This window comes from Penicillium citrinum (genome assembly GCF_028827155.1).
Source record: "Penicillium citrinum strain IBT 23319 chromosome Unknown utg000003l:1.0-4596430.0:1.0-4598250.0, whole genome shotgun sequence".
NCBI classification, from domain to species: domain Eukaryota; kingdom Fungi; phylum Ascomycota; class Eurotiomycetes; order Eurotiales; family Aspergillaceae; genus Penicillium; species Penicillium citrinum.
The window spans coordinates 4,037,412-4,063,910 of record NW_026622688.1 but is presented as its reverse complement, the minus strand read 5'-3'; the positions used below and the strand labels follow the sequence as shown (position 1 = coordinate 4,063,910).

The following is a 26,499-nucleotide window of genomic DNA, read 5'->3' as shown; positions in this document are numbered from 1 at the left end:
TCACTTTCTGATGTCAGGCTAAGGGACCATCTTTCATTCTTCTCTTCCTTTGGTCTTTGTTGATGCTTTTCGTCTCATTCCCTTACTCTTTCACTCTCTTTCTCAAACGTCAAGCTTAACAATTCCTTTTCTACTTCCTCTTTTTTTAATATACATATACCCTTCATCTTTCTCAATGGCAGACGGAAGTAGGTCAAGCATTTTTGACATCATATGAGTCCTCAATTGCTAAAGTTGGCATTCAATTGCTAGTGAATCAAGCCCGCGCAGTGCGAGTGGCCGAGCTCATCAACGACTACCGAACCCTTTTGTTACATATTTCTCAACAACAAGTGGATGTCCCAGCCGAGGACTACTATGAAGAAGGCTATACAGTTCTCCGGGAATGCCACGCTGCTGCTCAACAATTGTTATCCGCCAATTACCAGCCATGTCCGGTGACCGGCCAAGGAAGTGCGGAAACTGAAAAGGCCGAGCTTCAAAGGTATTTACGAAAACCTGCATCTTGGAGCAATTGGTTGCAAAGCTTTTCATGTGGAACATCAAACTGACCATTTATATTGCAACAGAGTCATCATTGATAGCAGTGCTCGTCGTTTCCAAGCACATAAGATTTACCTCCGCGCAGCGGCTTCACGAAGATGGGCTATGACCCGATCAGCCACTCTTCGTGGTCAGCGGCCCACTGGAGCACATGCAGCAGCTTTGAAAACCGCACACTCGACTCTGCAGCAAGAACTAAGCCGTGTGACCGACCAACATGTTGTCGCTGACCTTCGGGCCGCTGACCTGCGGGCAGGTCACTGGCTCGATGACGATCCATCCCTGGACTCCATCCGACGCTGGATCCAAGGGCGGTAACGAATTATATGATTATGAATCACCTACTGTTCATGATTCATGTTTCATGCCCCTCCCAATTTACCAATTGATACCGGAAGAAAGAGATATGATCTGTTTCAATTTACCTAATTCCGTGATGCGTTGTCATTTCGATATCTTCCCAGTTTCAAGCATTGGTGTGTATACGAGATTTGGTGTCTGATTTTGGTTTCTTTCTTTTTTTTCTTTCTTTCCTACCAATTCCTCTTCTGTTTCTAGTACTCGGTGGAGGCCCTTGTGGAATCGGTATGCGGGGGCCTCCTCGCTCGGCCGGTATAGCGCGGGTCGCTGTTTTGACCGATTGAGAGACAAAAATGAGAAGGGAAAAATAGTGAAAAAGGAAAAAAAAAAGCAAGTTTGGATTTTTGTTGGGCATGGCGACGATATCCCTCTTGTATTTTTTCTGGGTTTCTTTCTTTACTATCATTTCGCTTTCTTCTTCTTCTATTTTTCTCTCGAGATATTCAAGCATTTTCAGTGCGTCTGGGTAATTAGATACACTTCCATGATAACCTCCTGGCGAGGCTAAATTCCTTTTGTTTATAAGCCTCCAATATGTACTTCTATTAACTAGTTCGGTTCTGGGGAAAAGACGACATTCTTCCTATCCCTCCTCGCATAAACACAGAACTTGAATCTATTCGGTCGAGAAAACTAGGCCGGCATAGCCCTAGCATTCCCCACTGTTCAGTTTGTAGTTTCAAGAATTACGTGTTTAGGAAACAAGATTGATCTGATTACAAACGGTCTCAAAATCCGGTTGAACCAAATGCAAAACAGTTGAAAAGGGGCATTCTCCATAGTGGTCCACTTGCCCGTCAACCCTGTCGACAGTATATCATTGGATATGACATACAGCCGAAGAGCCAGACACCTGGGTCTCGAGGCAGAGATGGCAGCTGAAAAAAGCAAGAAAGAGGATCAGGGACCACACCAATGCACAGGTGCATATTTGACACGGCACTTTCACATTCATGTATGGATACTGATTACTACAGATGTACTACAACGGAACTAGTAACACCGTCAGTATCTATTCATCAAACTCCACTCGAGCCTGAGGTATACTGTAGTATGTATCTAAGTAGGATTGCGTAAATAGAACGTACAGGATAGGGCTAGTGTAGCAGTAGTCAAAAACCCGAAGCGGATCTCTAGGATTGGGAATGGGACTTAGTGTGGGATGCCATATGGGTTATGGATCCCCGAGTGGCGGATATACAAAACGTTTTCGATTTAGTGTAACTCACACCCTTAATTTTTTTTTTTCACTCGATCGTCATATGTGGGAAAATGGGGAATATGAAAACAAAGGACGGGTTAGATCTGATGTGGATCTGGGGCTAAGATGTTAGTTCCTTGAGTCTATTGCCAATCAGTGTTGAGATCGGGCGTCTGTCGGCTTGAGTTCAGCTGGTGCTGGTTTTGGGCCCGTTCATCTCCTGATTTTCGAGGACGAAAATTTCTTTTGGCCTTGGGATTATTCGCTATTATTCAATCTAGTTCCATTTAACCTTATTACCTCTGAATAGTGGACCGGCCTCGGATTGATTCCAGGCCCATGTCTCAGCTAGGTACTGCCTCAGGTCGTGTTTCTTAAATTGTCTAGTGATCAACGTCCATTTTCAACATTTGAGAATTAGTTGGATGTGGGTCTCTTTTTTCTCTTTTTTTTTCTTTTTACCCTTCAGAACGTTTCTATCGTCGATTGTCGTCCCATTATTTCCTTTTACGGCTCTGTGCAGGTTACCATGTGCCGAGTCTCTTCGCGTGGCCATCCCGGCGATAAGTACGGAGTAGTGTATGCTTTTTTTTTCTCGCTTTCTTCTACTGCCAGCCACATTTAGCTCCACTGGGGGTGGCAAAGTGGTACTTTTGGAATAATTTGTGTGGCCCTGCTACTGTACTAATGCTGCTTGACATCTCACGGATGTACTCGAATGATCGGCTGATGCTTCAATAGTTGTTCCCTTAGATGATCGGTGATGACCGATAAAGAAAAAAAAATTCATGTGGTTGACATTTCAACTCATGTCTCTATCGGTCACGCTGAACTCAACATGATTTTGAATGACGATCTTGGTGACATGTATTTTTTTTTATTTTGATCGGCGAGACCATTCATCGTAGTCAGTTTCTGGAATAGTAGTTTTGCAATAGCTACTTTCGGAGGTTATAGAGCCGAGTTCAATGTATCGCATAGCATTACTTGCTTCTTACCGCCTGTTCAGGTTTATGGAGCGAAGAAGATAGTTGATCATTCCAACAATGCTTTTCCCAGTCATTTGCCCTGACATATGTGAGAATAGGCTGATTGTGACAGCTTACAGATTGGTCGTGCACCTCCTGACACCCGATACTATTTACTAGTAGTATTCATCCTTCTAGTCAAAAGTACAAGAGTGTACTATTGTGTTCAAGCCATCATTACATAATCGACTACTGCTACAGATAGTCCATCCCGGAGTTGATTTATCTCAGGTGAATACTATAGTTTTTTTTCCGTTCTAAACCTCTCGAGGTAGTTACCGTGTATCTTCATCATGCTTAGGTACTCTTCTTCAAACGTATCCTGTCCGACTAACATTCTCTCTCTTGACAAGAGTATTGCCAATGGTTTTTGCTCAATACGTAACGAACCAATCCCTCATGGCAATTTTTTTTTTTTTTGCTTTGCATTCCTTGAAGAAAAGGGATGACAGCCTACCTGACTTGGTACGTGATCACCATTCCAGCTGTGACAAGAGTAGGATCAGTGGCAGCTGGAATGCTCTATTTAGTACGCGGCATCTTGAGAAACAAAAATCCCAGGGAAGGAGAAAGTGTCCGACCTTCAAGTTTCCCTGCGGTTGCTTGAAGGCTTTGACGACTGCATGACTGAGATCTCAAGTTGCACTAGGACCCTTGGGCAGGCGGAAGTGTCATGCTGCTCTGGATCCTGAGCTTGTGCGATCTTGTATATATGAGATCTGTTGAGGCTAAATTATATATAGTAGACGGCTATTCTCAGCATCAATCTAATCTCATCACCACTCTGTTTATTGACGATTGCAATCGATCTATAGAGCTCAGCCACAGCACGGGACCCCCCTAGCCACAGCCTCACCGCCACGTCTTGGCCGATGACGTGGGGCACTTTTTATTTAGAAACCCCCAGGTACAAAAGTCCCCTTACAATTAGGCTGCGACATTAGGTACCTTAAAAGTGACTGGAGTTACCCCTCCATCAACAACGACAAGATTGTGCTTTCCCCAGATTTTCTCCTGCAAATTCTACATTCTTTTGCTGATCTGGTTCGATCGTCATTGTTCCTCTGCAATTTGGCTATTCCATTCCAGTCAATTACATTTCTTGCTGCTTTAGTGCTGTTTGTGGCAGTCTTTCTGCAGTATTCCTTCGATCCTTGTCAACTTACACCGATTCAGAAGTCACTTCAGACCGAAATGCGATCTGTGGTTTACTTTGTCAACTGGGTAGGTCCTTGTTCGTGGCCGATCGCTCTGGAACCCGATCTCATGGGGTTCAAGGGTCATCAATGCATGATATAAATATACATTTGTCGATCAAACCAGAAGCTAATATCAACCCCCACCTTGCAGGCCATCTACGGCCGGAACTATAACCCCCAAGACTTGCCAGCTGACAAACTGACGCATGTACTATATGCATTTGCCAATATTCGTCCCGAGTCTGGAGAGGTGTAAGTCTTTCCGGGCCCCTTCGCTCGGGCCGGTTCGCTGGGAGGAAAAAAGCTTATCGGATCTGCAGGTTCTTGACCGACAGCTGGTCCGACGTCGAGAAACACTATCCCGGTGATTCATGGAATGACACGGGCGATAATGTCTACGGGTGCTTGAAGCAACTGTATCTTCTCAAGAAGCAGCATCGCAAGCTGAAGGTCTTGCTTTCCATTGGCGGCTGGACATATTCTTCCAACTTCGCCCAACCGGCAAGCAACCAAGAAGGTCGGGAGAGATTTGCAGAGTCAGCGACTCGATTGGTCCTAGATCTCGGTCTTGATGGTATGCCAATCAGAAATCGTCTTAAAATATTTCAATAAGAGGATAAAGTGTTGCTAATTTATATGCAAGGACTTGATATCGATTGGGAGTACCCTCAAGGTAAATAGCGTTCGCGCAAGAAATATATTTCTATATGCATACTGACACTCCGATACAGATGATGCTCAAGCCCAGAACCTTGTTGACCTCCTCCGCACTTGCAGAGAAGTATGCACCCCTCAAGGTCCATTGATGATGTGTCAAGCACAACCACTGACAAAAGAACAGCACCTTAATCGCGCCGCAGGCCCGGATCGTTATTTCTATCTGACTATTGCTTGTCCCGCCGGACCTAGCAATTTTAATAGGCTAAAAATTCGCGATATGATTCCCTTGTTGGACTTTTGGAATCTCATGGCGTACGACTATGCGGGTAGCTGGGATACTGCCGCCGGTCATCAGGCCAATATCAGGCCATCCGACTCTAACCCTAGTTCAACACCGTTCTCCACTGCTGCCGCATTGGATCACTATATCACTGCCAACGGTGTGTCACCAGACAGGGTTGTTTTGGGTATGCCGCTGTACGGACGTGCGTTTGAAAACACCGATGGACCTGGACGACCGTTCAATGGCGTTGGCCCCGGCAGCTGGGAGAATGGAGTCTGGGATTACAAGGCTCTGCCGCGTCCTAATGCAGGTGAGAATATTGATACGCAAGCTGGTGCATCATGGTGCTATGACAGTGGCTCTCGCACCATGGTCACCTACGACAACCCTCAGATGGTCCACATTAAGGCGGACTTCACCCGGCGTCAGGGCCTCGGTGGAGGTATGTGGTGGGAAAGTAGCGGTGACAAGGGAGGCAAGGAGGCTAGAGCCGAAGATGGCAGTCTAATCGGCACCTTCGTCGATGGAATTGGTGGCATCAGTACACTCGACCACAGTGAAAATGCTCTTAGCTTCCCCGAGAGCAAATACGACAATATCCGAAATGGAATGAACTAGATGTGCATCTTCCGATCTTGCATGTCTGCAGCAGCTCGATAGATTGGCGGTTAGTATGCCACCGCAGTTGAAAGTTTGGGTGCGAAGTTCAACTCCACAGGCCGTTCCTTCAAGATTATCATTACATTGCTACCATAGAGGGGGACAGTCATTATCTTTACGAGAATCAATCAAGATTGGCATAAGCCGAAGTTTTGAATTTTTGTATTCACAGTCCAGGGCTCGTAGGGTACCGTTAACCGTAACATCCAACCTGTGACAAATCCGAGAAATCTCCTCCCAGTCTAGCTAAGCCACACTCAAATTTGACGTCGAATTTTGCCCCAGCTGAACTAAGTCCATCTATTTGGACTCGTCGAAGACGTAGGTCAGGTGGCACTTGCCGCAGTACTGGCGGTTGTGCATAGCGGCCATGAAGACACCGGCACCGCACTGGAGTAGAGTTTAGCATTTGAACTTGATATTATAAAAAGAGCATGTGATATATAACATACCTCGGGGGCCGGGCACTCGCGGCGAAGACGCTCGATCTTGCCGTCACCGTCAACCTTGTAGTACTTGAGGACGGCGAGCTTGGTCTTCTTGTGCTTGTGCTTGATCTTCTTGGGGGTGGTGTAGACCTTCTTCTTGCGCTTCTTACCACCACCACGCAGGCGGAGGACGAGGTGAAGGGTCGACTCCTTCTGGATGTTGTAGTCCGAGAGGGTACGACCGTCCTCGAGCTGCTTACCAGCGAAGATCAGACGCTGTTGGTCAGGGGGGATACCCTCCTTGTCTATAGAGCAGTTAGTGGCTGTTCTCACCCACCACGCTGAGGTGATCGGAGATTTTACATACCCTGGATCTTGGACTTGACATTGTCGATGGTGTCCGAGGACTCAACCTCAAGGGTGATGGTCTTACCCGTGAGGGTCTTGACGAAGATCTGCATCTTGATGAAGGCCTAAAGCGAGTTAGTCGACATTTCGAATTTTGGCACCGGGTGATGCGATGCGAGCGAAAATGGATGACATAGATCAATCTCGTAAAGAGCGCGTATTGCAGCGAACAATCTAGACTGTCTATATATCTTGAGAATGTTCTGGGTGTAGGGATCGCAAACTCACCTCGACAGACTTGTCTTCCTCAACCTTGCAAGATTGAAGAAATTCAATGTCAGTGGGACTCGATTAAAATCGTTGTGCGGTCACGTGGCGTGGGTCAAATGACAAACGAGACAAACACGGATTAATACTGCGCCGCCATCCGAGGAATCCTTCTGTCAGCATATTACCTCACTTTGTATCACGTGATGGAGATCATGCTTGCCTGAGAGATCTGGCATGAATGACATCGTTCCCATCGATGAACAAGGTGCACAAGCCCCAAATAAACCCCCGATCCCACTCGCAGGTAGATCGATTATTCAATTGTATTCTCTGAACAGGGATATCCCCATGACGACGATGACAGGAGAGCCCATTATCAGACCAGGGACCCCTCGATGTCCATCCTCCTCACAGGACGATTGAGAACCCTTGCAGAGCCTCCGTGAGCAGCGTCTCGAGAAAAACGGACATTATACATAATTCAACACTTGCAACGCAGGGCATGCAATGCAAGGCCTGGATCACCGGATAGAAGAGCATAATCGGCTAAGTGGGTGACTCCTCTGTGGATCCTCCCTCGTCACAGCTGGATCTCCCGCGATGCCGTTGCCATGCCAACGTCCGGCTTGTTGTGGTTCCCAGGCGCACTTGATAGCGCCAAAGCTGAGCTGCGACCCGCCTTCGAGCTCCAGTCTTATTGAGTTTCACTTCTGCTCTTTCTTTGATATTCTTCTTCAAGGATTTCTGCAACTGCACTCTTTCTGTCGCAGGACACTTGAACATTTGAAACATATCAAACTTCAAAAAAAAACCTTTCTAGCTAAGCTATCTTCTTGAGGAGGCGCTAGTTACTCTTTCTCTCGTCTTTCCGCATTTGCTGTTATTGCCTCGTTAGTGACGTTCACAGACTAACACTGTGACCAGGGACCGTCAAATCGATCGGCTGGATAGCCATGATATCCTCAAACGCTACATCGACACACCCCGGTCACCACCGCCGTCAACTCTCGCAGCCCTTTGAAGCCGCCTCAGCACCGCGCCATATGCCTGGTGCTCTATCTTATCGTGCGCACCGTCGCGGGCAGACTGTGGACTATGCAGCCCTCGGCCCTCAACTTAGCTCGGCCAACCGAATCACCCGACGCCCTGCGCAAAAGACGGTTCCAGAGCTGCGGGACTTTTTTAACGAAAAATCAGGTTTCTCCAGTCAGTCTGTCACTCGCACCCAGATGCCGACGCATATGCGTCAAACCGAACAGCCTTTTTTTCAGAATGGCCCCCCTGCACAGACCTCATACAATGCGATGTCCTACATGTTGAGTGAGGAAGAGTTGCAAGCAATGTATGGTGCAGCGACAGCTGATATTTCGTCCAACACATATGCTCCGGCCCTCTCAAGGTCTGCAAGTGATAACGCCGGAAAGACCCCCTCAATGCACCAAGCCCTGTATCGTCTTCAACAGGAACGCAGCTTTCCAATGACCAAGGGAGAAGAAGCTTCATTGCATTCGTGGCCGGAGCATCAGCCTCTTGTTCAACCAAAGGCAATTTCACCCCAGAAGAACCCATTGAACTCTTGTAAGTCCTGATATGCGAATCTCATTAAATTCTTAGGCTAATATTTGAACAAGATGTATCCCCCCTTACCCCAGATGCGACACCTATGAAAGCGTCGTTTGATTTCCCTATGTACCACTATGACCAAACCCCTACCAAGTCCCAAAGCTTCTCTATGCCCCGAACCCCTGTCAGTGCAGTCATGCAAAGAGCTCAATCTCTGCAAGGTGTGCCAATCTCAAGTCCACTTCACGCCAAGCATCAGATCCCTTCGCCAGCCGAGTCTGTGGCTTCATTCACCGAACTGGCTGCAATGCCTTCCCCTGGCTCGCGTGGTGTTTCACCACACAGCCTTGACGAGGCCGCAACTCCATCTTCTAGTCAGCATCATTTCTCTAGCTCTCCAGGATCGCCCGTTGATGAGTCTATCCCAGAGCTTCCAGAGGGTGTGGATGAGTACGATCTGGATGCGCGCGTGAAAGCATCTGTGCGCGAGACCGGTGTTTCTAATGATCAAATCGCCAAGTACATTTCTGGCCCGAATTCCGATGGAAAATGGCAGTGTCTTTACCCTAACTGCAACTGTGATTTTGGACGAAAGGAAAACATCAAATCCCATGTGCAGACCCACCTTGACGACCGTCCCTACAAGTGCGACGTCTGCGAGAAGGAGTTCGTCCGAGGTCATGACCTGAAACGCCATCTCAAGACCCACACCGGCAAAAAGCCCTACATTTGTGCCTGTGGAGCCCGTTTTGCTCGACATGATGCCTTGACCCGCCATCGTCAACGTGACATGTGCGTTGGAGGCATGACTGGTAACATTCCCAAGACCACTCGCCGAGGTCGTCCACCAAAGAAGAGTCGCCCAGACATGGATTCTCGTCAGACAAAGTCTACTCGCACTCGCCAACGTGCCGCTGATCGAACCATGCCTTCGTCACCTGTTCAAGCCAAGGCTGATTGCCTCAATGGCCCGGCCTTTACGTCCCCGAACTATGCGCCATCCAACACTGCATCCGCTTACACGCCGCCTACTTCTCCCGGTGACAACCTCGACAATGTCTCGTCTCCCACTCCTGTCGGAAATGAACTTCCACGTCAATTTGAAGATGATATGCTCCCTGCACCACTATCGCCACCCCAAATTGCCCACGCCAGGTACGAACAAGCTATGTCTCAGTACAGCCCCAACATCATGATGAACTCGTCGCAAGAGTACATGTATAGCGACGCGCCTCTCACCCCTCACGAAATGTCATCGCCTCACACTGCGCCTACCCTTGCCGAATCGTCCGTTGGGTCAGAAATCGATCTATTCATGACACAAGATCCCTCTGAGCAAGTCAAGGAAGAATTCGGTACACTGGCCACTCAAAGTCTATCCGATTTCTCAAACCCTTACTATGTGGATTCCTCTGACTTTCCCACCTCGTCATTCTATCCTGACCTGCCGGAGAAGCCATTCTCTGGCCTTGATGCCCTCGATGACCCATATCCAGACCCTATTGACACACTGTCAAATGAGTTCTTGGTTGACCCTTGAGCAAGAGTTGCCACGAATCAAAAAAAATCCAACAACGGGCAACAAATTTTTTTCATTCGGCTTGATTCCAATTTCTTTCATCCTGGCAATAGCGGCGTTTTCATTTCCAAACAAAAAGCATGGTCGAGGCGCCTATTGCCTTTACTATCTTCGGCGTGATGATATTATTCCATGACCTCTTACGAGCTTATACAACTGACGACACAACGACCTGACACGGACGGGAGTTTTCCATTCTTTTCATTTTCTTTTCGGGATGAGCGACAGATACCAGTTGCTTCTGCACATTCAACTTTTCACAACGCACATGACAATGCACCCTGCCCTAGACAACGGGTATATGTGACTTATCGGACTTGGGGAGCTTGGCTCATGCTTTAAGCCCCTGTTTTGCCTTTCACTTTTTCCTTTCTTGTTTTAACTTGTTATCTGGGATGTGGGATAATCTCTGGTGTTCTTTCTTCAGCGGCAACCCCATAAGGGGTCTGTCTCTTGGCGTGTTATTTTCTTCCATTTCTTATAATTTTCCCCCTTTTACGATTCGACATGTACTTCATGGGTTCAATGAAATTATTGTAGCTAGACTCCTCCGCTTCCATTTTTGTAGTAGTGGTGACTATGTATCTGAGACAATCCAGAATTTTACTACGTTTCCTCCGAGTGCATTCTATTGTACACAAGCGATCTTTGCGAAATGATTACATGCTCCATCTCATCCCTAGCTGTATCGCATTCCTATGCGTCAAAGTCTCTTCTAGACGACAATATTGCCTGGTACTATCGCTCTAATTGACATATGAAATGTCTTCACTACTGAAGTATTCTAAAGATAAAAGGGGATGAATGAAGAATGGACACCAGAGCACCATCTCTCAGGACTGGGAGCGCCAGGTGATTTCAAGCTCCACGAGATGCTCTCCCTGCGATGCATAAATCGAGCTCTGAACCTGACCTTTGGGAGGCTTGTCGGCGAAAAAGGTAGTATTCCCATTGTAAGAGAGTTTCCCATCTTTGACCTATTCGAAAATTCAGTCAGTAAACGGATAATTCGATAAAATTACTTGGTCGATTGACGTACTGAAAACTCGCTTGGGCTCTTTACACCAGGTCCACAGCTTAAAACATCATCTCTGAAGCTACAAAGACCCTTCCTTGACTTGAGAGAGAAATTATCGCCTAGAGATTGGGTTAGGTATTGAGGTGATGGCAGGCGAGCTCTTTGTATCATACCCGTGGTCTTCTCTGCGTGGAATGTAGCACAAGTTCCAGCATTATACCAAGTTCCATAGCTAATGATACATCCACGTTGCCGGTTGAAGGTAGAAACCATCAGGTTGCCCTTGCCCGAGAAGGGAGCTCCTGTGGGCTCTGAGCCACGAGTGGTTGTCTTAGTCGGCTCAGCAGAGCTCCGTTTAGGAGGATATTTAATATGTGTAGTAGGACAACGCGAATGCTGGCCATCTGTGACATTGTTAACTTCTCACTCAACCCATGCTGACAAAGAACAGCTGGCAACCGACTAACCTGGCAGAGCAGGAACAAATTTTCCACCTTGAAGACTCCCAGCGATATTAAAGAAGTACCAGACTTCGCTAATGGCACCTTGACGACAGTTAACGACCACTGGAGCTCCATGTGCTTTTTCCAAGGCATCTTCAATATCTGCACGTGCATATGTCTCTGTATGAGAAGGCAGTATGCCAGCTTTGGCGAGGAACTATTGTCGATCAGATGCTGAAATTAAGAAGCAGATATCTTCATGAAGTTAGTGAGAGAGAGACTACTAACCTCAAATGTTGGAACTTCCTTGAATATATCGACAGCTCGGTCAAAGTAGTCCACCACATCTTGCTGGGGGATATAGTCTTTATAGCAGTGAGGCTCGAGAGTGCTAACACAGGTACCATGTTTGTTCCATTCATGTTGCCAGAGATTAGCATCATCTCCCCGAAAGTCCTTCCAGTATTCACTCATATATTCGAGTAAATCACCTCGACCTGAATCTACCAGAATCAGGGAAATATTGCTGTACTGCCGCTTGTGATCGCAAAACTGGTCGAACCCACCATTGCAATGATCAGGCCTAGAAAGAGTTCGTCAATTTTGTGCTATACTTAATGATCTTGGAAATTTCAATTATTTGCATACCAGAGACCATGAATGGTCCAGGAGTTATCAGGCCCAACTGGGGGATCGACGTCCCAAAACTGGGTCTGCAGCATTTGACCACCAGGATAGTTGAAACAGCAGGTATCTTGGCCATGGTACTTAGTTTTACAACTAATTTCGGAAGTCGGACATGATGATGATGATGATGATGATGATGATGATGATGATGATGATGATGATGTTACAGGTGTCTGGTTTTCACTTGGATTCGAGGTTGATAGCCATAAGGAGCCTAAAATCTTGAGGATCTTCTGGGGACCGGGGACGCCCAGTACTTGTTGGGTTGACTCCCACATTATTGATGGCGGACTATGTTCAGATGCTCTCCCGAGAAGTATGGTAGAGCTTTTCTCTTTGATAAACTGATCTTTTGGACAGTAGAGAGAGAGAGGGAGGGAGAGAGAGGGAAGAGGGGAAATAAAAGCGAACTATGCATTCGCCGCAAGTTGGGGTTGTCACCGCGGGTCTGCGATGACTAAGGCGATCATGCCCCATTTCAACTGTGGAACAAGAATGTGGATACACTCAGATAGTCTGATCATGAGGACGCTTTTCGATGGGTTAGTCTGAGAATGATTCAAGCTATTCTATCAAGCCAATACAAGACTAGTTGAAATTTAATGAGACTTTTCACCTATGAAAGTCATGCCATAAGGTGATCATCGAATAGTACTGTATAGAATGATAGTGAGGGGGGTATCTATTCTAACGTTATGCCATCAATATATACATGATATAATACCAAATATGCGGTTTTAAACACGTGTCTCGTCTTTCCGTCGAGACTTTTCTTCCTGTTCATGTACTCGTTCTTTCCACAGCCGTAGTACCTCGAAACCTACTTCGACAGCAATAAGTAAGATAATGATCCATTCTAGTCGAAGCCCATGGGTTTCACTAAGCCGTTCTCGGAGAACACTTGCGATCTCCTGTGCATAATCCATTTTCTCATTCAAAAGTTTGATGCGAATACCCACGTCCAACGCTCTGCCCACTTGTTCGTAGTATCCCTCCAGCCCTAGCTCATGCCGGCTATCCCAAAAGATATCGGGGAGTGAGTCTGTAAGTTCTGAGTAAAGATTGAGCTGGGCACGCACACTAAGCAATTGCCCGGTCTTTCGGAGAATGAAATCACGTGTATATGGCAGGCGGGACCCCTTTGAGAGAAGAGTTGGAATGGTACGTGTTGACTCGAAGTAATTCGATAGCAGGCTTTCAAGTACTGCAAGTTTCGTACTTCGTGCCAGGCCCGATGAAAATGCGACTTTAGTCAAAACGGTATCGATCGACTGCTGTGCCGCGAGAGGCAACCCCAGCCCATCATTTCCGGATTTAGTTCCCAGGATGATTGTGTCCCCCTTGATGCTGCTGTTTTCTCTCGTGGAATCTTCGACAAATTCTAAATCTTCGGTTTCAATGTCATCCACATGTGCCCCTTCCGACGCTGGAAGGAGAGTTCTCGTAGCGAGGAACGAGGTAAACCCTTCTGGCAACGCCCATGCCACCACTGTACCGGATGGGAAGACGAATATATCACCGACTTCATTAGAGGATAAATCTGCAGTATTAGGATTCGCAGCGCGACGTATAGAGTCGATTGGAACTTGGATATGGACGACTTGGGGATAGAGCCCAGTCCCTAAAGGATCCGGCTCATACCCCTTCTCTTGCAAGATGTCTCGGACTTGGCGTATATCGAATTGTTCAGCTACGGCGTAAGCTGTGACTATCTGCAACAGATAAATAATTAGTTTGGATTTTATTCGATATTCTGTTGTGAAAATTACCTTAGTTTGATGAATGCCCTGCTCCTTGAGCTGGGCCTTAGAAAGATATCCATCCCTCGACCTTTGTGCCTCTACAGCAACTCGGCGCAAAGAAGTAGGAGCCGCCGGAGCTCTGGCACTGCGCTTTCGTTGTTTCTGGAGTTCTAATGTCTCCGCGGACTCATCGTTTTTGTGAGATTGTTTTTGCGCTAATTGAGCGTTGAAGGTGAAGAAGTCTCTCCGGCGTGGGAGTGCCAATGCCGAAGAAGCATGCAGATACTGATTTTGGGGCTGTCGTGAGACACGCAGCGTTACTAGACGCTTGCATGCTGAGCAGATGGCAGATCTCGCAAACATGGTGAGGTGCAGAATCGAAAAAGCGCGATGACATCGTCTCGCAAGCCGAGGAACCCCGCTTACTAAGAGCTCCTCCGCTCCGACCCCAGCTCCCAGCTGCATGACGCTCGCCCGATAGAAAACCAGCTTCTACTACTTGTCGCAACTCAGTCAATCCCGCTTACGAGCTTCGGGTACCACGACGGACTTGCCATGGACGCGCCTGGCGCAAGGGCGAGTGCGAGTGCGGCCGAGAGCACATCAGAGCGCAATTCATCTCCGGCGCGAAGCCCATCCCCTTGCGACCCAACACACGAGAAGCGTCACCAAGGTGGAGATAACAGTGATGACGATACCGGAGGAAGTGAGAAAGTAACAGATGATGACGATGGGGGCATATCGGAGGCAGAAGTATCGGATGAGGAGGAGGTGGACGATGACGACGAACCCCGACTCAAATATGCGTACCTCACCAAACACCTCGGATCGGTATATCGTAACGGAGATGCGACTAGTACATTTCTCGTGGCAGGCGACAAGATGGTGCGTTTGTGGATTTTCGTGTCCTCATCCTAGTATTTTGGGTCCAACTAACATTCAATGCCTAGATCATCGGGACTCACAATGGAGTCATTGTAAGTGAATGATGTCCAGGTTATCACAGCAATTTCGCGTGAATTTATTGCTAACCTGAACCAGCATGTTCTTTCATTGCCTTTTCTACAGCCTCTTCGAGTATATCAAGCGCATTCGGCAAGCGTCACATCTATATCCGTATCGCCATTTCCACCACCTTTACCGAATCTCAAACCCGAGACCGCCGGTAATCAAAATGTAGAGGAATATGGTACACCAAATCGAACTTCAACCGGCTCAGGCAGTATTGGAAGAAATTCACGGCCGAATCAGCATGTTCCAGTTCCGGTTACACCGTCCAACTCTATACACATCGCTTCTGCGTCCATTGATGGAAATGTGTGTGTATCATCTCTAGTCGACCCCAGGGATATAATGAAAAGGAATTTTGGGCGACCTGTCCAAGCCGTCGCTCTCTCCCCGGATTACAAGAATGATAGGACATTTATCTCAGGAGGGCGGGCCGGCGAGCTAGTTTTGACAACTGGTGGTCGAATCGGAGTCAGCTCAAATGCCACTACAATGGGTGGTGCAACAGCCGCAGCTTCGAGCTGGCTTGGGTCTATGGGTCTAGGTGCAAACACTGGTAAAGATGTCGTACTACACAGTGGTGAAGGCACTATCAGTACTGTCCGGTGGTCTTTATCGGGGAAATATGTCACTTGGGTGAATGAAGAGGGCATTAAAATCATGCGGTCAAACTTGCACCTTGATTCCTCCCAGGCTGAGTTTGCATGGAGGCGGATAAGCCATATTGATCGTCCGAATCGACCGGGTTGGGAGGAAATGGCCAGCGTTTGGAAAGCACGTGCAGAATGGATTGATCAGTCTGCCTTGGATAATGATGAAAATCTCAAGCCAGAAGATACGACACAACAGCAAGACTATACAGCAACGTCTCTCGCTGAGAGCTGTGAAAAATTAGTTGTTGGTTGGGGAGGCAGTGTTTGGGTTATTGATGTGTTCCCGGATCGTGCTAGTAAATCCTCAAAGGGCGAAAGATTCGGCTCTGCAGAAGTTTCTACAATGTAAGTTGTACTGTATCCTCTCTAGCTCGCCAAGTATGGATGCTGACCCCAGGTACAGACTGCGGACGGATTGTGTGATATCTGGCATCTCACTTTACTCGCCTCGTCTACTTGTTGTTCTTGCCTTCATTGAGGTTGAAGATGAACCATCCGAGTCTAACAGGCGAGGCTCTGGCCGTGGCCATCGTCAAAAGGGGCTGGAGCCCGAACTTCGTATTATCGACATTGAAACTAAGGAGGAACTTAGTGCCGACACACTCTCAGTCAGTCGCTTCGAAGGGTTGGCTTCTTCAGACTATCATCTCAGTGTTCTTCCCCCTTGGAAGACCCCGGAAGGGCAAACAGTCCAGCGCGGAGCTTTGGGGGCTCTTGGCCATGGCCTTTTGGATGCTACGATGTATCCGGCGCGTCTATTCAGTTCTGGCGCAAGCATTCGTAGTACCACGAGCAGCGCAGACAAAGTCTCGGGCCGAGCACCTCAATCTTTCATCTCTAAAAACCTACATGGCGATGAGCCACTGCCAAAGGAAGTACAGGATGTTTCAGGAGCACCCGGTGCGAAAATCTTCATCCACAGCCCTTTCGACTGCGTTGTTGCTGTGAAACGAGATCTCTCTGACCGAATTTCCTGGCTTGATTCCCACGGTAGATATGAAGAAGCATGGAATATTATAGATGCGAATCCAGAAGCAATTGACTCGTCCCTCGAGCTACCAGAAGCTATAGTGGGATCTGTCAAGTCTCAGAGCAGCTTAGGTGACTTTTTCGCCGACGATGGATCATCTGTCATGACTGCTGGTGGCGCAAGGGTCTCCGCCGCGGATAGAGAGAAGGCTCGCCTTGGTGAACGTTGGATTGAACAGCTCATCAACGACGAGAAATGGCATGAGGCTTCTGAGGTTTGTGCCAAAGTACTCAAGAGCTCTTCTAGATGGGAGCATTGGGTATGGGTGTTCATCAAGAAAGACAAAGTCGACGAGATCGCCACGCACCTTCCACTTGACTCCCACCCCTCCCTTTCGTCTTCGATATATAATTTCATTCTCAAGCACTATATCTCGCGAGATCTCAACCGGTTTAAGGAACTGGTCGATACCTGGCCTTCTGATCTGTTCGACTCCAATGAAATAACTTCTGCGATTGACGACCAACTCAAGACAGGACCAGTCCAAGCCGAGTCAGACGAATGGAGAATTCTCACAGATTGTCTCGCTAAACTATTCTTGGTGGGTGGACACTACAGCGAAGCTCTACATTGTTACATTCGTTTGCAAGATGCAGATGCAGCAATGTCCTTGGTAGTAGAGCATCGCTTAGTGGATTCCATTTCAGATGATATTTCTGCCTTTGTCATGCTTCGTGTCTCTAAAGAACAGCTGAGGTCCCCTTCCACATCAATAGCCCAGCTGGAAGAGTTGACAGCGGAGCCAATTCGGCTCCTTGTCAGTGAAGCCTATACAGGCATTGTGCCCCCTAAAGAGGTGGTGTCGCAGTTGAAGTCCGCAAATCGTCTTCTCTTTCTGTACTTCTACCTTCGTGCGCTATGGCGAGGCGAGTCCCTTCCACATCAGACCTCTAAACCTCGTCGGGGCCGTGGAGCAAACTCACGAGATGCCGCTAGCAAATTAGCTGCCGACGAAGGGAAGGCTTTAATCGATGACTTTGCAGATACAGCCGTGGAAGTTCTCGCGGACTATGACCGACCCCTACTCATGGAGTTTCTACAAACCAGTATTTCCTACAACTTCGAGACAGCTATCTCGATATGTACAGATGGCCACTTCACCCCGGAGCTGATATATCTTTATTCAAAGACGGGCCAGACAAAGAGGGCCTTGAATCTGATCTTGTCAGACCTGAAAGACGTGTCTCAAGCAATTTCCTTTGCTAAATCACAGGATGATCCTGACCTCTGGGAAGACCTTCTCGACTATTCGATGGATAAGCCAAAGTTCATTCACGGATTACTTGTCGAGGCGGGAACATCAATTGATCCAATCAAGCTTGTTCGACGAATCCCAAGTGGACTCGAAATCGAGGGCCTACGCGATGGCCTCACTCGCTTGATCCGAGAACATGACCTGCAGGATAGTATTAGCCAGGGTGCAACACGTGTCATGCAAGGCGAAGTGGCACAGGGCATGGATACCCTGCGTAAAGGCCAGCGCCGTGGAATCAAATTCAACGTCATCGAAGACGATTCATCCGAAAAGACTGATGTTGCGACCAAGTCCAGCGGCTCCGCAAAGTCATCAAGTCTTGGACTAGGGAAATGTAGCGGCTGCCATGTCCCTTTCCAGACAAACGGTATGTGCTAGATCATATTCATTTCTGTCGAACGAAAAAAAAAAAATCTTGTCTTCTAACTTTACATAGAACGCGAGATTCTCATTGGCTTTGCTTGTGGCCATGCCTTCCATCTATCACATCTGCATTCAGATGCATCACGCCCACAGTCTGACACAGGCAGCCCTGAACGAAATGCCGACCACACGCCACGATCCTCATCACCTTTAGATGAAGGGCCCTCTACAAGTACCTCTCGAACTGTCGGTCCCAAGGTAACAACCGCACGATTGTTACGAGACAAGATTGGCGATGGTTGTCGGATCTGTGCTCTGGCACGGAAGATTGAATCCCTTGGCATCGAAGATGAGACATGAGACCCTTCTATTATCGAGAATCGAACCTCATAAGTCTGCGTCGCCATTATTCCATGCCCTTCACCATTTTCCCTTTCGAGATACCCACTCATCATTATCGATAATACCCCTGCATCGCAGCTGATATTATTATTTTTTCATGGAGTCGCCCATGACTTTGCACCATTCGTACATAGATTTTTGTCATAAATTCGGTTCACATACCCTCTTGGCTAGGTGGAGACTCAGTCTTCATTTACCATCTGAGCATAACAATAAGATTTGTTACCAAGTAAAGACTCCCCACGTTCGACCCGTACTACGGAGTTCTCCGTGCTACAATATTTATATCAGTTAGCCAGGACTGAGTACTGGCCACTTAACTTGAAGCTCACGTCATATGGACTTGTCTATGCAAAATCCTTCGGAGGAACATCATACAATCTAAATGAACAGTTGACTCCTGCTCACCTTCTATTCTGATATTATGCTCAGCATTAGAGGAATCAAGCCAGCATAACTCGAAGACTCTCATTGTACTGTGTGTTCATTATTCGCAATATCAACGAATAATGCAGCAGCCCAGCCCGGCGATGATTCAGTGGCCCACTTTTATGCAAAAAAACAAGCCCTAATTGGATGCAAAGATATCACTGTGGACCGCTGATTCAAGGCTGGTCTCCTTCGTACGTCCACTCGCAAGCATCCGTTTTATACTCGATTCACCTTGTGCTCGTCTTCATTTGCCAGTCCTTTGGTGGCAGATATTAGTGAAATCAAATGCATAACTTCTCCCACGGCCCGATTCCTTATCCTGTTCTTTTTCCGCTTGCATGATCTTTTGTTTGTCTCTATTTCCTTTCCTTTCCTTTCCTTTTCTAAAACAATAGACTCTTCTTACATTTGCTTGGACCTCTTCTGGTCACTTTTCTTTTTTATATACTATCCATTCAACTCTCCAAGATTGAATCTGGTGACTGCACTGGTGCAGATAGCCGCTCTTCTACGGAGAATTGCTGTGACACCTTTTTTTTTTTCTAATTTTTATTTCTTGTATAGCTTTCTCTTCTATCAACATGGCTTCTAGCCTTGATGAGCAAAAGCCGAATTCAAGCCCCTCAACTATTAATGAGGAAAGAGAATTGCCTAATAATCAAGTCGACCTTGAAAAGCAACTCACTCAAGCGACCTCAATCATTCCAGCACCGAAGTTTCCAGAGACGGACTTGAGTCAGGGCTTGGTCGGATGGGATAGTCAAGATGACCCCGAAAATCCTCAGAACTTTGCTGCCGGCAAGAAATGGGCACTACTCGCATTGATAAGTGCATTTACTCTGATATCTCCTCTTGCATCGAGTATGTTCTCCCCGGCAGTCGTTTATATGGCTGCAGAGTTCCATGAGACGAATGAGACGATTCTCTCTTTCACTGTCAGCATCTATTTGGTCGGTTACGTGGTAAGTGGGAAATGAGAACTACATCCCAGAGACACCGATTATAAAATTGAGAAAATTGCATGTCGATAAGTACCATCGAGCTAATAATGTTGATCTCCCAGTTCGGCCCTCTTTTCCTAGCCCCCCTGAGCGAGATATTCGGTCGACGAGTCGTTCTCAGCGCAGCAAATTGGTTCTTTGTCGTCTGGCAAATCGGATGTGCACTCGCCAAGAATATCGAAACTCTCATCGTATGTCGATTATTCGCCGGCATCGGTGGATCAGCCTGTATCACCCTCGGAGCTGGCGTTGTTGCAGATCTCTTCCCTATAGAAATGCGAGGAAGAGCAACCTCCATCTGGAGCATGGGTCCCTTAATTGGTCCTGTTATTGGTCCTATTGCTGGTGGATTCTTGGGTGAAGAAGTTAGCTGGCAATGGATCTTTTGGTTATTGCTCATTGCGGGTGGTGCCATGCAGCTTGGTATTGAGATACTGAATAAAGAGACATATGCCCCTGTCTTGATTAAGTGGAAGACAGCCAAATTGGCGAAGGAGCTTGGCCGCACCGACTTGAAAAGTGCATATGATATTGGTCGTGAGCCTCTTTCGGACGGCCAGATCCTGAAACGCAGTCTTGTTCGTCCGGTTCTGCTACTATTCAAATCGCCTATTGTATCGCTTCTTTCGCTGTACATGGTAAGCAATGCTCTGATATTGAACGCTACAAAGGGGGTTTCCCTGATTCTAATGAGTCTTATCTATATAGTCCCTTGTCTACGGTCTACTGTACCTCTTCTTCACAACCATCTCCGATGTCTTTACCAGTAACTATGGCTTTACCGTCGGACTTTCAGGCCTTGCTTACCTCGGTATCGGTATTGGATTCTTTGTCGGTTTAATGATCATCGCATTGACAAATGACCGGATCGTGAAAAAGCTCACTTCCCAGAACAACGGCAAGTTCGAACCAGAGATGCGTCTCCCGACAATGATCATGTTCTCCTGCATATTGCCCATCAGTTTCTTCTGGTACGGCTGGACCGCTGATAAACACGTCTTCTGGCTTGTACCTATCATTGGCATGTTCCCCTTTGGAGTTGGCATGATGGGAGTCTTCATGCCCATCCAGACATACATCATCGATTGCTACCCAGCATATGCAGCCTCGGCCAATGCAACTCTGACAGCGACTCGATCTCTTGTTGGGGCATTCCTCCCACTTGCTGGGCCGGCCATGTTTAAAAGCCTCGGTCTTGGATGGGGCAATTCATTACTGGGATTCCTTGCCCTAGCTTTCGTCCCTCTTCCTATCATCTTCACGAAATTCGGGAAACAGATTCGAGAGAAATGGCCTGTTGACCTGGAGGGTAGTAAGAAATGAGTGGGAGGTTGACATCGAGTTTATTGCATCAAGGATGCTTGCACATTTGGCGGAGTACTAAGTTCCGATTTATAGAGCAGTTGAAACGCTGCACTGGTGCGGTACGAGTGCTAGTTCTATCCTGATAACTTCAAGGTAGCTCTTCGCAGCACATTAGTGTACCTACACTAATATAAGTAATATGAGCCTGGATATATTGCAGATATTAAATAATAGATTTATTGTACATTCATTCAACCCTAATCTTGGATGTCTAGCTAGGCACCAGAATTATGTATGTAACATTCAGGTCGAATCCGCCTCACGCTATATCAAAAACAACCGTATCAAGATCCATACCAATCATAAGATTGGGATGTTTATTAATGAACTCTTGAGTTAAGCCCCACCCTTCTTCCTTCATAAAAGTCTCAAGAAACGCCGGTTTGATACGCAATACATTATCTTCGTCACGATCAAGGATTTTCACACCCCAAGGCCATCGAATCTTAATACAACAAGCAAACATCCCGAACAACCCATCTCGATTCTCCTCATAAAGAGACCACTGACGTATCAGATTTGCTCTAACTCCCCGATAAGGAACACAGCATACTGCGATAGGATGCTTGATTTCAAACTGTTCCTGGAAGGGCCGCAGGAATGGGGCGATATTGGCATAGGTCTTTGGACTTGGTTCGATTATCCATTTCGTGAAATGATATGTTATCCATCCCATTGCCAATATTTCTGGGTCGCGGATAGGTCGTCTTTCCAATGCTATGTGGATCATGTTTGCTAGCAAGTTGGTCTTGCTTCCGTATAATATGTCGAGAGGTGATTCAGGTGTATCAGGACACTTGGTAATTTCAGTTGGATGGACAAGCCATGGGAGTGACACTGTCTGAATACTGGTGAATTTATCCGAGTACAGTGGAAGCTCATTCCAGGGTGAGTTAATGCTTATCGGGTGAATAGCTCCGGGGGTTTGCTGTGATGGTATTGTTGAAGTTGAGTGTGTCACATGGCAAGTCAGATAATTGTCTTTGTTCGAAGAATCTGCAGTTCCCAAAGGAGGACAAGTCGTTTGGAGGAGTGAATGGTCAATTTGTTCCCTGGTTGTGTTTAGAGTCCTTGGTTGATTCGGAGACAAATATTCCGAGTCTTGTTGCTTCTCATCCCATGAACTGATAAGCGACTTCAAAGATCTTTGACGAGCCACAAGGCATTCATTCTGCCTGCGAAGATCATCAATGGTTCCAAGGAGTTCCTGGACTCCGGCGTCGTTATGATGTTGTTCGCAGTGGGCCACTTGTGCCTCGAGCTTGTTAGTATAGCGTAACTTCTTGTCGCGCAAGTTCTGTTGTGCGCGACGATCGCGATTACGCTTTTTTTCAGCCGAAGACTGGTCTGACATTTGATGATCACGCCGTCGAATGTGCTGAAGTACGAAAATTATATCTGCTTTTTTGGAGGCATGTAAAAGTATATGCCGGAAATTGTGCACCGGAGAAATATATTATCCGAGTATAATACTTTCACAATTGTTATACGCAATGCATACATACTACTACTTCTCTATAGGGCTGATAGTATTACTTTGAGAAGCAGTCTGGTATGAAATTACCTAGTTCATACTAAGGTAGCAGTATTGAATAGATAAGTTTAAGGATTGCGAACAAATCTAAAACATTTGCATTCGTATTGGAAGACGTGCATAAGAGGACAAGTGGCCTGACCATGAACAGCAGAGACGGAAGAAGTACAATTTATCATAACAAGGCATATTATTGAATGCAGAGCAAGCAAATGCAATTACCAAGGGTCGAAATGCAATCGGAAATCCAGAAAAAGTAAAGGGAAGCAACGTCATTCATCACGACAAGGGCCAAATTGCAGGCTTCGGACAATGTAGAAAATGGAGTAGGAAACGCCGTGGATGCAGGGTAGGGAGACTTGCCAACCAGATGTATAAGCCGCAATTAGACACAGGCTGGATAAGAACAAGAGCAAATTACAAAGGAGACAACACCGAAGGTGTGTGTGCACATAACAGAATCGTAAGGCATCATAAGGGGATTGAAAAGGGGATAAGGGATAAATGGACAAAGAATCGAAGGTAAAGTCGAAGGAAATAATGGAGGGCATATTAGAGTCTTAACTCGCCACCTAGTTGCAATGCGAGGCCAGCATCTTTGCGAAGTCTAGGGCTGGGGGCGCTGGGAGGCACGAGAGCATCAAAGTTCAGTCGTTTGCGAGCATCCTTCGTGGACAGAGGAGTTCGACCGGGGTTGCCAGGTGTACGTCCACCCCATGCCGGCTGAGCAGGGCTGGGGGTCACATTCACGAAATCAGCAAAGTTAAATTGCTGGCCAGGAGTTCCGAGATTTGGGGTTAGTGACGGGAGAACCGCATGCTGGCTTGGAGGTGTCGATGGCGGGAAGGCTTGGTGTTGTGAGCCTCCTGCGACACGGGCTGGTGTTGGCGAGTTTGCGAGATATAACAAAAGATCCGCACCATCCTCATGCTGTGTTGTTCGATCATTGCGTGACAAGCGGGCATGCTTGGGAGGCGGAGTTCGTGGGGGTGAAGAGCCCACCATGGAGCTCACATTCTGAAAGCTATGCAAGGGGAGATCGGGATCATTTTCCTCATCGGACGGGCCATGATATACTGGGGATGACATTTCGGGAATGGGTGCTTCTGACATGAAGGGATGCTGAGTCCGTCGAGAGGTGAGATGCCGACTAAGACCAGGAGAGGACTCGGGAAGCTGGTATGAACTCTTCCAGGAAACTCGAGGAGCCTTTGCTGGTCTTTCTGCGCCTGAATCGGATCGTAATCGTTTGCGGCTGGCAGATAGCATGGGTTGCATGACCCGAGAATTGAACGTCACTGCATGTCTATTGCGAGCCGACCGAGGAAGCTCTTTCGAGTAGGTGGCCGCCTCAAGAGGAGGTGAGGTAAAAGGAGTCTCGCAGCGACTACGTGAGAAGTCGGAAGAGGAATCGGAGGGCTTGTCACTATCGAAGGGCGAGATCGAGTTCAGACCATGAAGTCGGCCATGTTGATACTTGAGTTTTGCTAGACCTAATCGATCCTGTAAACTCAGGGATACCTAAAATGAACCAAGATCTGGTCAGCTTGGATGATTCATAGAAGAAGTCCTTGGCAAGATATCTGCAGTCTTGGAAAAGCCCTTTGATGGTACCTGCGTTGCTATATGCACCATATTGGGTGGGTGGAGGGGACAATCTGCCTTTCTTTCTCATTTTTTCCCCCCATCTTCTTCTCATGATGGTCTCCACCTCGAATCAAAACTTACTTGAGCAATATCAATTTTGCGAATAGTTTTCTCCGCCGAGGCAGGCTGGGACATGGTCATGATGGGGATACTATTCAGGGAAAGAAAAAGAATCCCGTTCGAAGGAGGGTGTCAAAGGGCTTTGGGGGTGGAAGATTGCAGCAAGGGCGGCTGGGAAGGGCAGAGAAGGTCCAATGGATGAGTGGAGTGAGGCCAAGAGTCCACTCTATGGCAGAGAGCCGACGATCGGACAAATGAGAATAGGCGAAAAAACAATACAAATTGAATTTAGAGAAAAAAAAAAAAAAAAAAAAAATTTGAACAATGAACAATGAGAGGAAGCGAGGTAAAAAGATTAGTAGATGTGAATTGAGAAGTGGTTGCAAATGCAAAAGAGAGAAGAAGAGAGAAGATTGACCGTTTGTTTGCCAAAAACGCGTGCCGCGTTTCTCTTTTCTTTTGCGACGCGTGTTTTTGCTACACCTTCTTTTCATCCTTCTTTGTTCAGCACATTCACACTATCTCGCAATGTACAACTACAATTTACTATACTATGAATACGGTATATGGTAAACAGACTACCGAGAATAGCAATCGAATGATGAAGAAAAAGAAGAAGGAAAAAGGAAAAAAAATTCAAATCAAATTAAATCAATTCGAATGTGTCGAGTGGCCCCAACCCCGTTCCTTTTTGGTGGCCCCACGGCTTCAGCTCCTGTGAAGCTCTGAGATTCCAGTGGGACTACTCCACATATTGCCAGGGGCATACGAAGTACACAGCACAGGTAGTTACATAGAGGAGTATGTATGATCAGTGGTATGCCATCTCAGATTCCGATCCACTTCTGCCATGCCGGAGCGATGTCGATGTCATCTAGGGACAGCCACCCCCCCTTCTCCAATGGGAGAGAATGCTGACATTCGCCGTTGATCGTCCAGCTGTGGATGGCCCGTGCCATTGGACCATGCGGCACTGGGTGATTTACTACATTGTATGTAGTATGTATGAAAGTGCAGCAATACATAGTAACTGGAATACATAGTAACGACTATACTTTATATGTACTGTAGCAGCAACAGTTCCATGCAGTCAAGTCTATTATCGAACTTTTGGCAACCAATTATTTTGCTGCATGATAAAATCCCGGAGTTGGAGTCGGCAATTCCGAACTACTATTCCGAATTGACGAAAATGGCATATATTTGCACATACTATACATACTCAACCAACTAACTTTGGGCGGGTTGCAAGTGTCCATCTACTCACAGACATACATAGTATAGTTACTTGTATATTCCTCGATAATAATAATGCACCGCAGCCCATGAGATTGATTGCAAGTGCTAGAAGCTCGACCCATCTTGAATATGGGGCAAACGTCAAGCCAAGCCGATTACTATGACGGTTGAGGCGCAGGCCAACTGGGAGATTACCGTGAAGATCGAATAGGACAAAAATGCAGCATACAAAGTATGCGGTATCAGTGCACCAGGTCGAACTAAGAGTGGGATTGTACACTATCAGGATTTGTTTTTCTTGGCATAGCCTTGGGACAGCCTTGGGGGGGAGGCTTGAAGCTGCATCTGTGCGAGTGTACATACATAGTTAACTACATATGTACCATGTGCACTTTTGTACTCCGTACTGCGCGTATCAGATCTCTTCAATGCATGGCCAAGGGGCAGCAGTTTTGAATGGAGCCACGATGGGGCCGACTGGAATCAACCATCAAGCCC

At 47.0% G+C, this 26,499-nt stretch overlaps 9 protein-coding genes across 9 annotated transcripts; 5 read left to right on the top strand and 4 right to left on the bottom strand.

The window, feature by feature from the left end:
• Positions 1-175: 175 nt before the first annotated feature.
• Positions 176-861, top strand: N7469_004752 (uncharacterized protein; the record flags this gene model as incomplete). Its single annotated transcript, XM_056643672.1, has 3 exons — positions 176-188; positions 253-484; positions 570-861. 3 exons carry the CDS (start codon positions 176-178, stop codon positions 859-861), a joined length of 537 nt encoding a protein of 178 aa, XP_056503084.1.
• Positions 862-4,326: 3,465 nt separating this feature from the next.
• Positions 4,327-5,892, top strand: N7469_004751 (glycoside hydrolase family 18 protein; the record flags this gene model as incomplete). The annotated part of the gene is made up of 6 exons (XM_056643671.1): positions 4,327-4,356; positions 4,483-4,583; positions 4,652-4,905; positions 4,975-5,004; positions 5,063-5,112; positions 5,173-5,892. The coding sequence occupies 6 exons, from the start codon at positions 4,327-4,329 to the stop codon at positions 5,890-5,892; spliced, it is 1,185 nt and encodes a 394-aa protein (XP_056503083.1).
• Positions 5,893-7,933: 2,041 nt separating this feature from the next.
• On the top strand, positions 7,934-10,083 carry ace2 (putative C2H2 transcription factor (Swi5); the record flags this gene model as incomplete). Its single annotated transcript, XM_056643670.1, has 2 exons — positions 7,934-8,558; positions 8,612-10,083. The coding sequence occupies 2 exons, from the start codon at positions 7,934-7,936 to the stop codon at positions 10,081-10,083; spliced, it is 2,097 nt and encodes a 698-aa protein (XP_056503082.1).
• Positions 10,084-10,955: 872 nt separating this feature from the next.
• N7469_004749 (T2 family ribonuclease) lies at positions 10,956-12,548 on the bottom strand (the record flags this gene model as incomplete). Its single annotated transcript, XM_056643669.1, has 5 exons — positions 10,956-11,099; positions 11,162-11,544; positions 11,608-11,800; positions 11,872-12,166; positions 12,232-12,548. The coding sequence occupies 5 exons, from the start codon at positions 12,546-12,548 to the stop codon at positions 10,956-10,958; spliced, it is 1,332 nt and encodes a 443-aa protein (XP_056503081.1).
• A 459-nt stretch (positions 12,549-13,007) lies between these two features.
• On the bottom strand, positions 13,008-14,375 carry N7469_004748 (RMD1 family protein; the record flags this gene model as incomplete). Its single annotated transcript, XM_056643668.1, has 2 exons — positions 13,008-13,982; positions 14,040-14,375. 2 exons carry the CDS (start codon positions 14,373-14,375, stop codon positions 13,008-13,010), a joined length of 1,311 nt encoding a protein of 436 aa, XP_056503080.1.
• Positions 14,376-14,567: 192 nt separating this feature from the next.
• N7469_004747 (CLH domain-containing protein) lies at positions 14,568-18,681 on the top strand (the record flags this gene model as incomplete). Its single annotated transcript, XM_056643667.1, has 5 exons — positions 14,568-14,897; positions 14,963-14,989; positions 15,054-16,018; positions 16,077-18,325; positions 18,395-18,681. The coding sequence occupies 5 exons, from the start codon at positions 14,568-14,570 to the stop codon at positions 18,679-18,681; spliced, it is 3,858 nt and encodes a 1,285-aa protein (XP_056503079.1).
• Positions 18,682-19,736: 1,055 nt separating this feature from the next.
• On the top strand, positions 19,737-21,479 carry N7469_004746 (MFS transporter; the record flags this gene model as incomplete). The annotated part of the gene is made up of 3 exons (XM_056643666.1): positions 19,737-20,117; positions 20,219-20,794; positions 20,865-21,479. 3 exons carry the CDS (start codon positions 19,737-19,739, stop codon positions 21,477-21,479), a joined length of 1,572 nt encoding a protein of 523 aa, XP_056503078.1.
• A 301-nt stretch (positions 21,480-21,780) lies between these two features.
• N7469_004745 (bZIP transcription factor) lies at positions 21,781-22,875 on the bottom strand (the record flags this gene model as incomplete). The annotated part of the gene is made up of 1 exon (XM_056643665.1): positions 21,781-22,875. One exon carries the CDS (start codon positions 22,873-22,875, stop codon positions 21,781-21,783), a length of 1,095 nt encoding a protein of 364 aa, XP_056503077.1.
• A 732-nt stretch (positions 22,876-23,607) lies between these two features.
• On the bottom strand, positions 23,608-24,843 carry N7469_004744 (uncharacterized protein; the record flags this gene model as incomplete). Its single annotated transcript, XM_056643664.1, has 2 exons — positions 23,608-24,576; positions 24,784-24,843. The coding sequence occupies 2 exons, from the start codon at positions 24,841-24,843 to the stop codon at positions 23,608-23,610; spliced, it is 1,029 nt and encodes a 342-aa protein (XP_056503076.1).
• Positions 24,844-26,499: the final 1,656 nt, after the last annotated feature.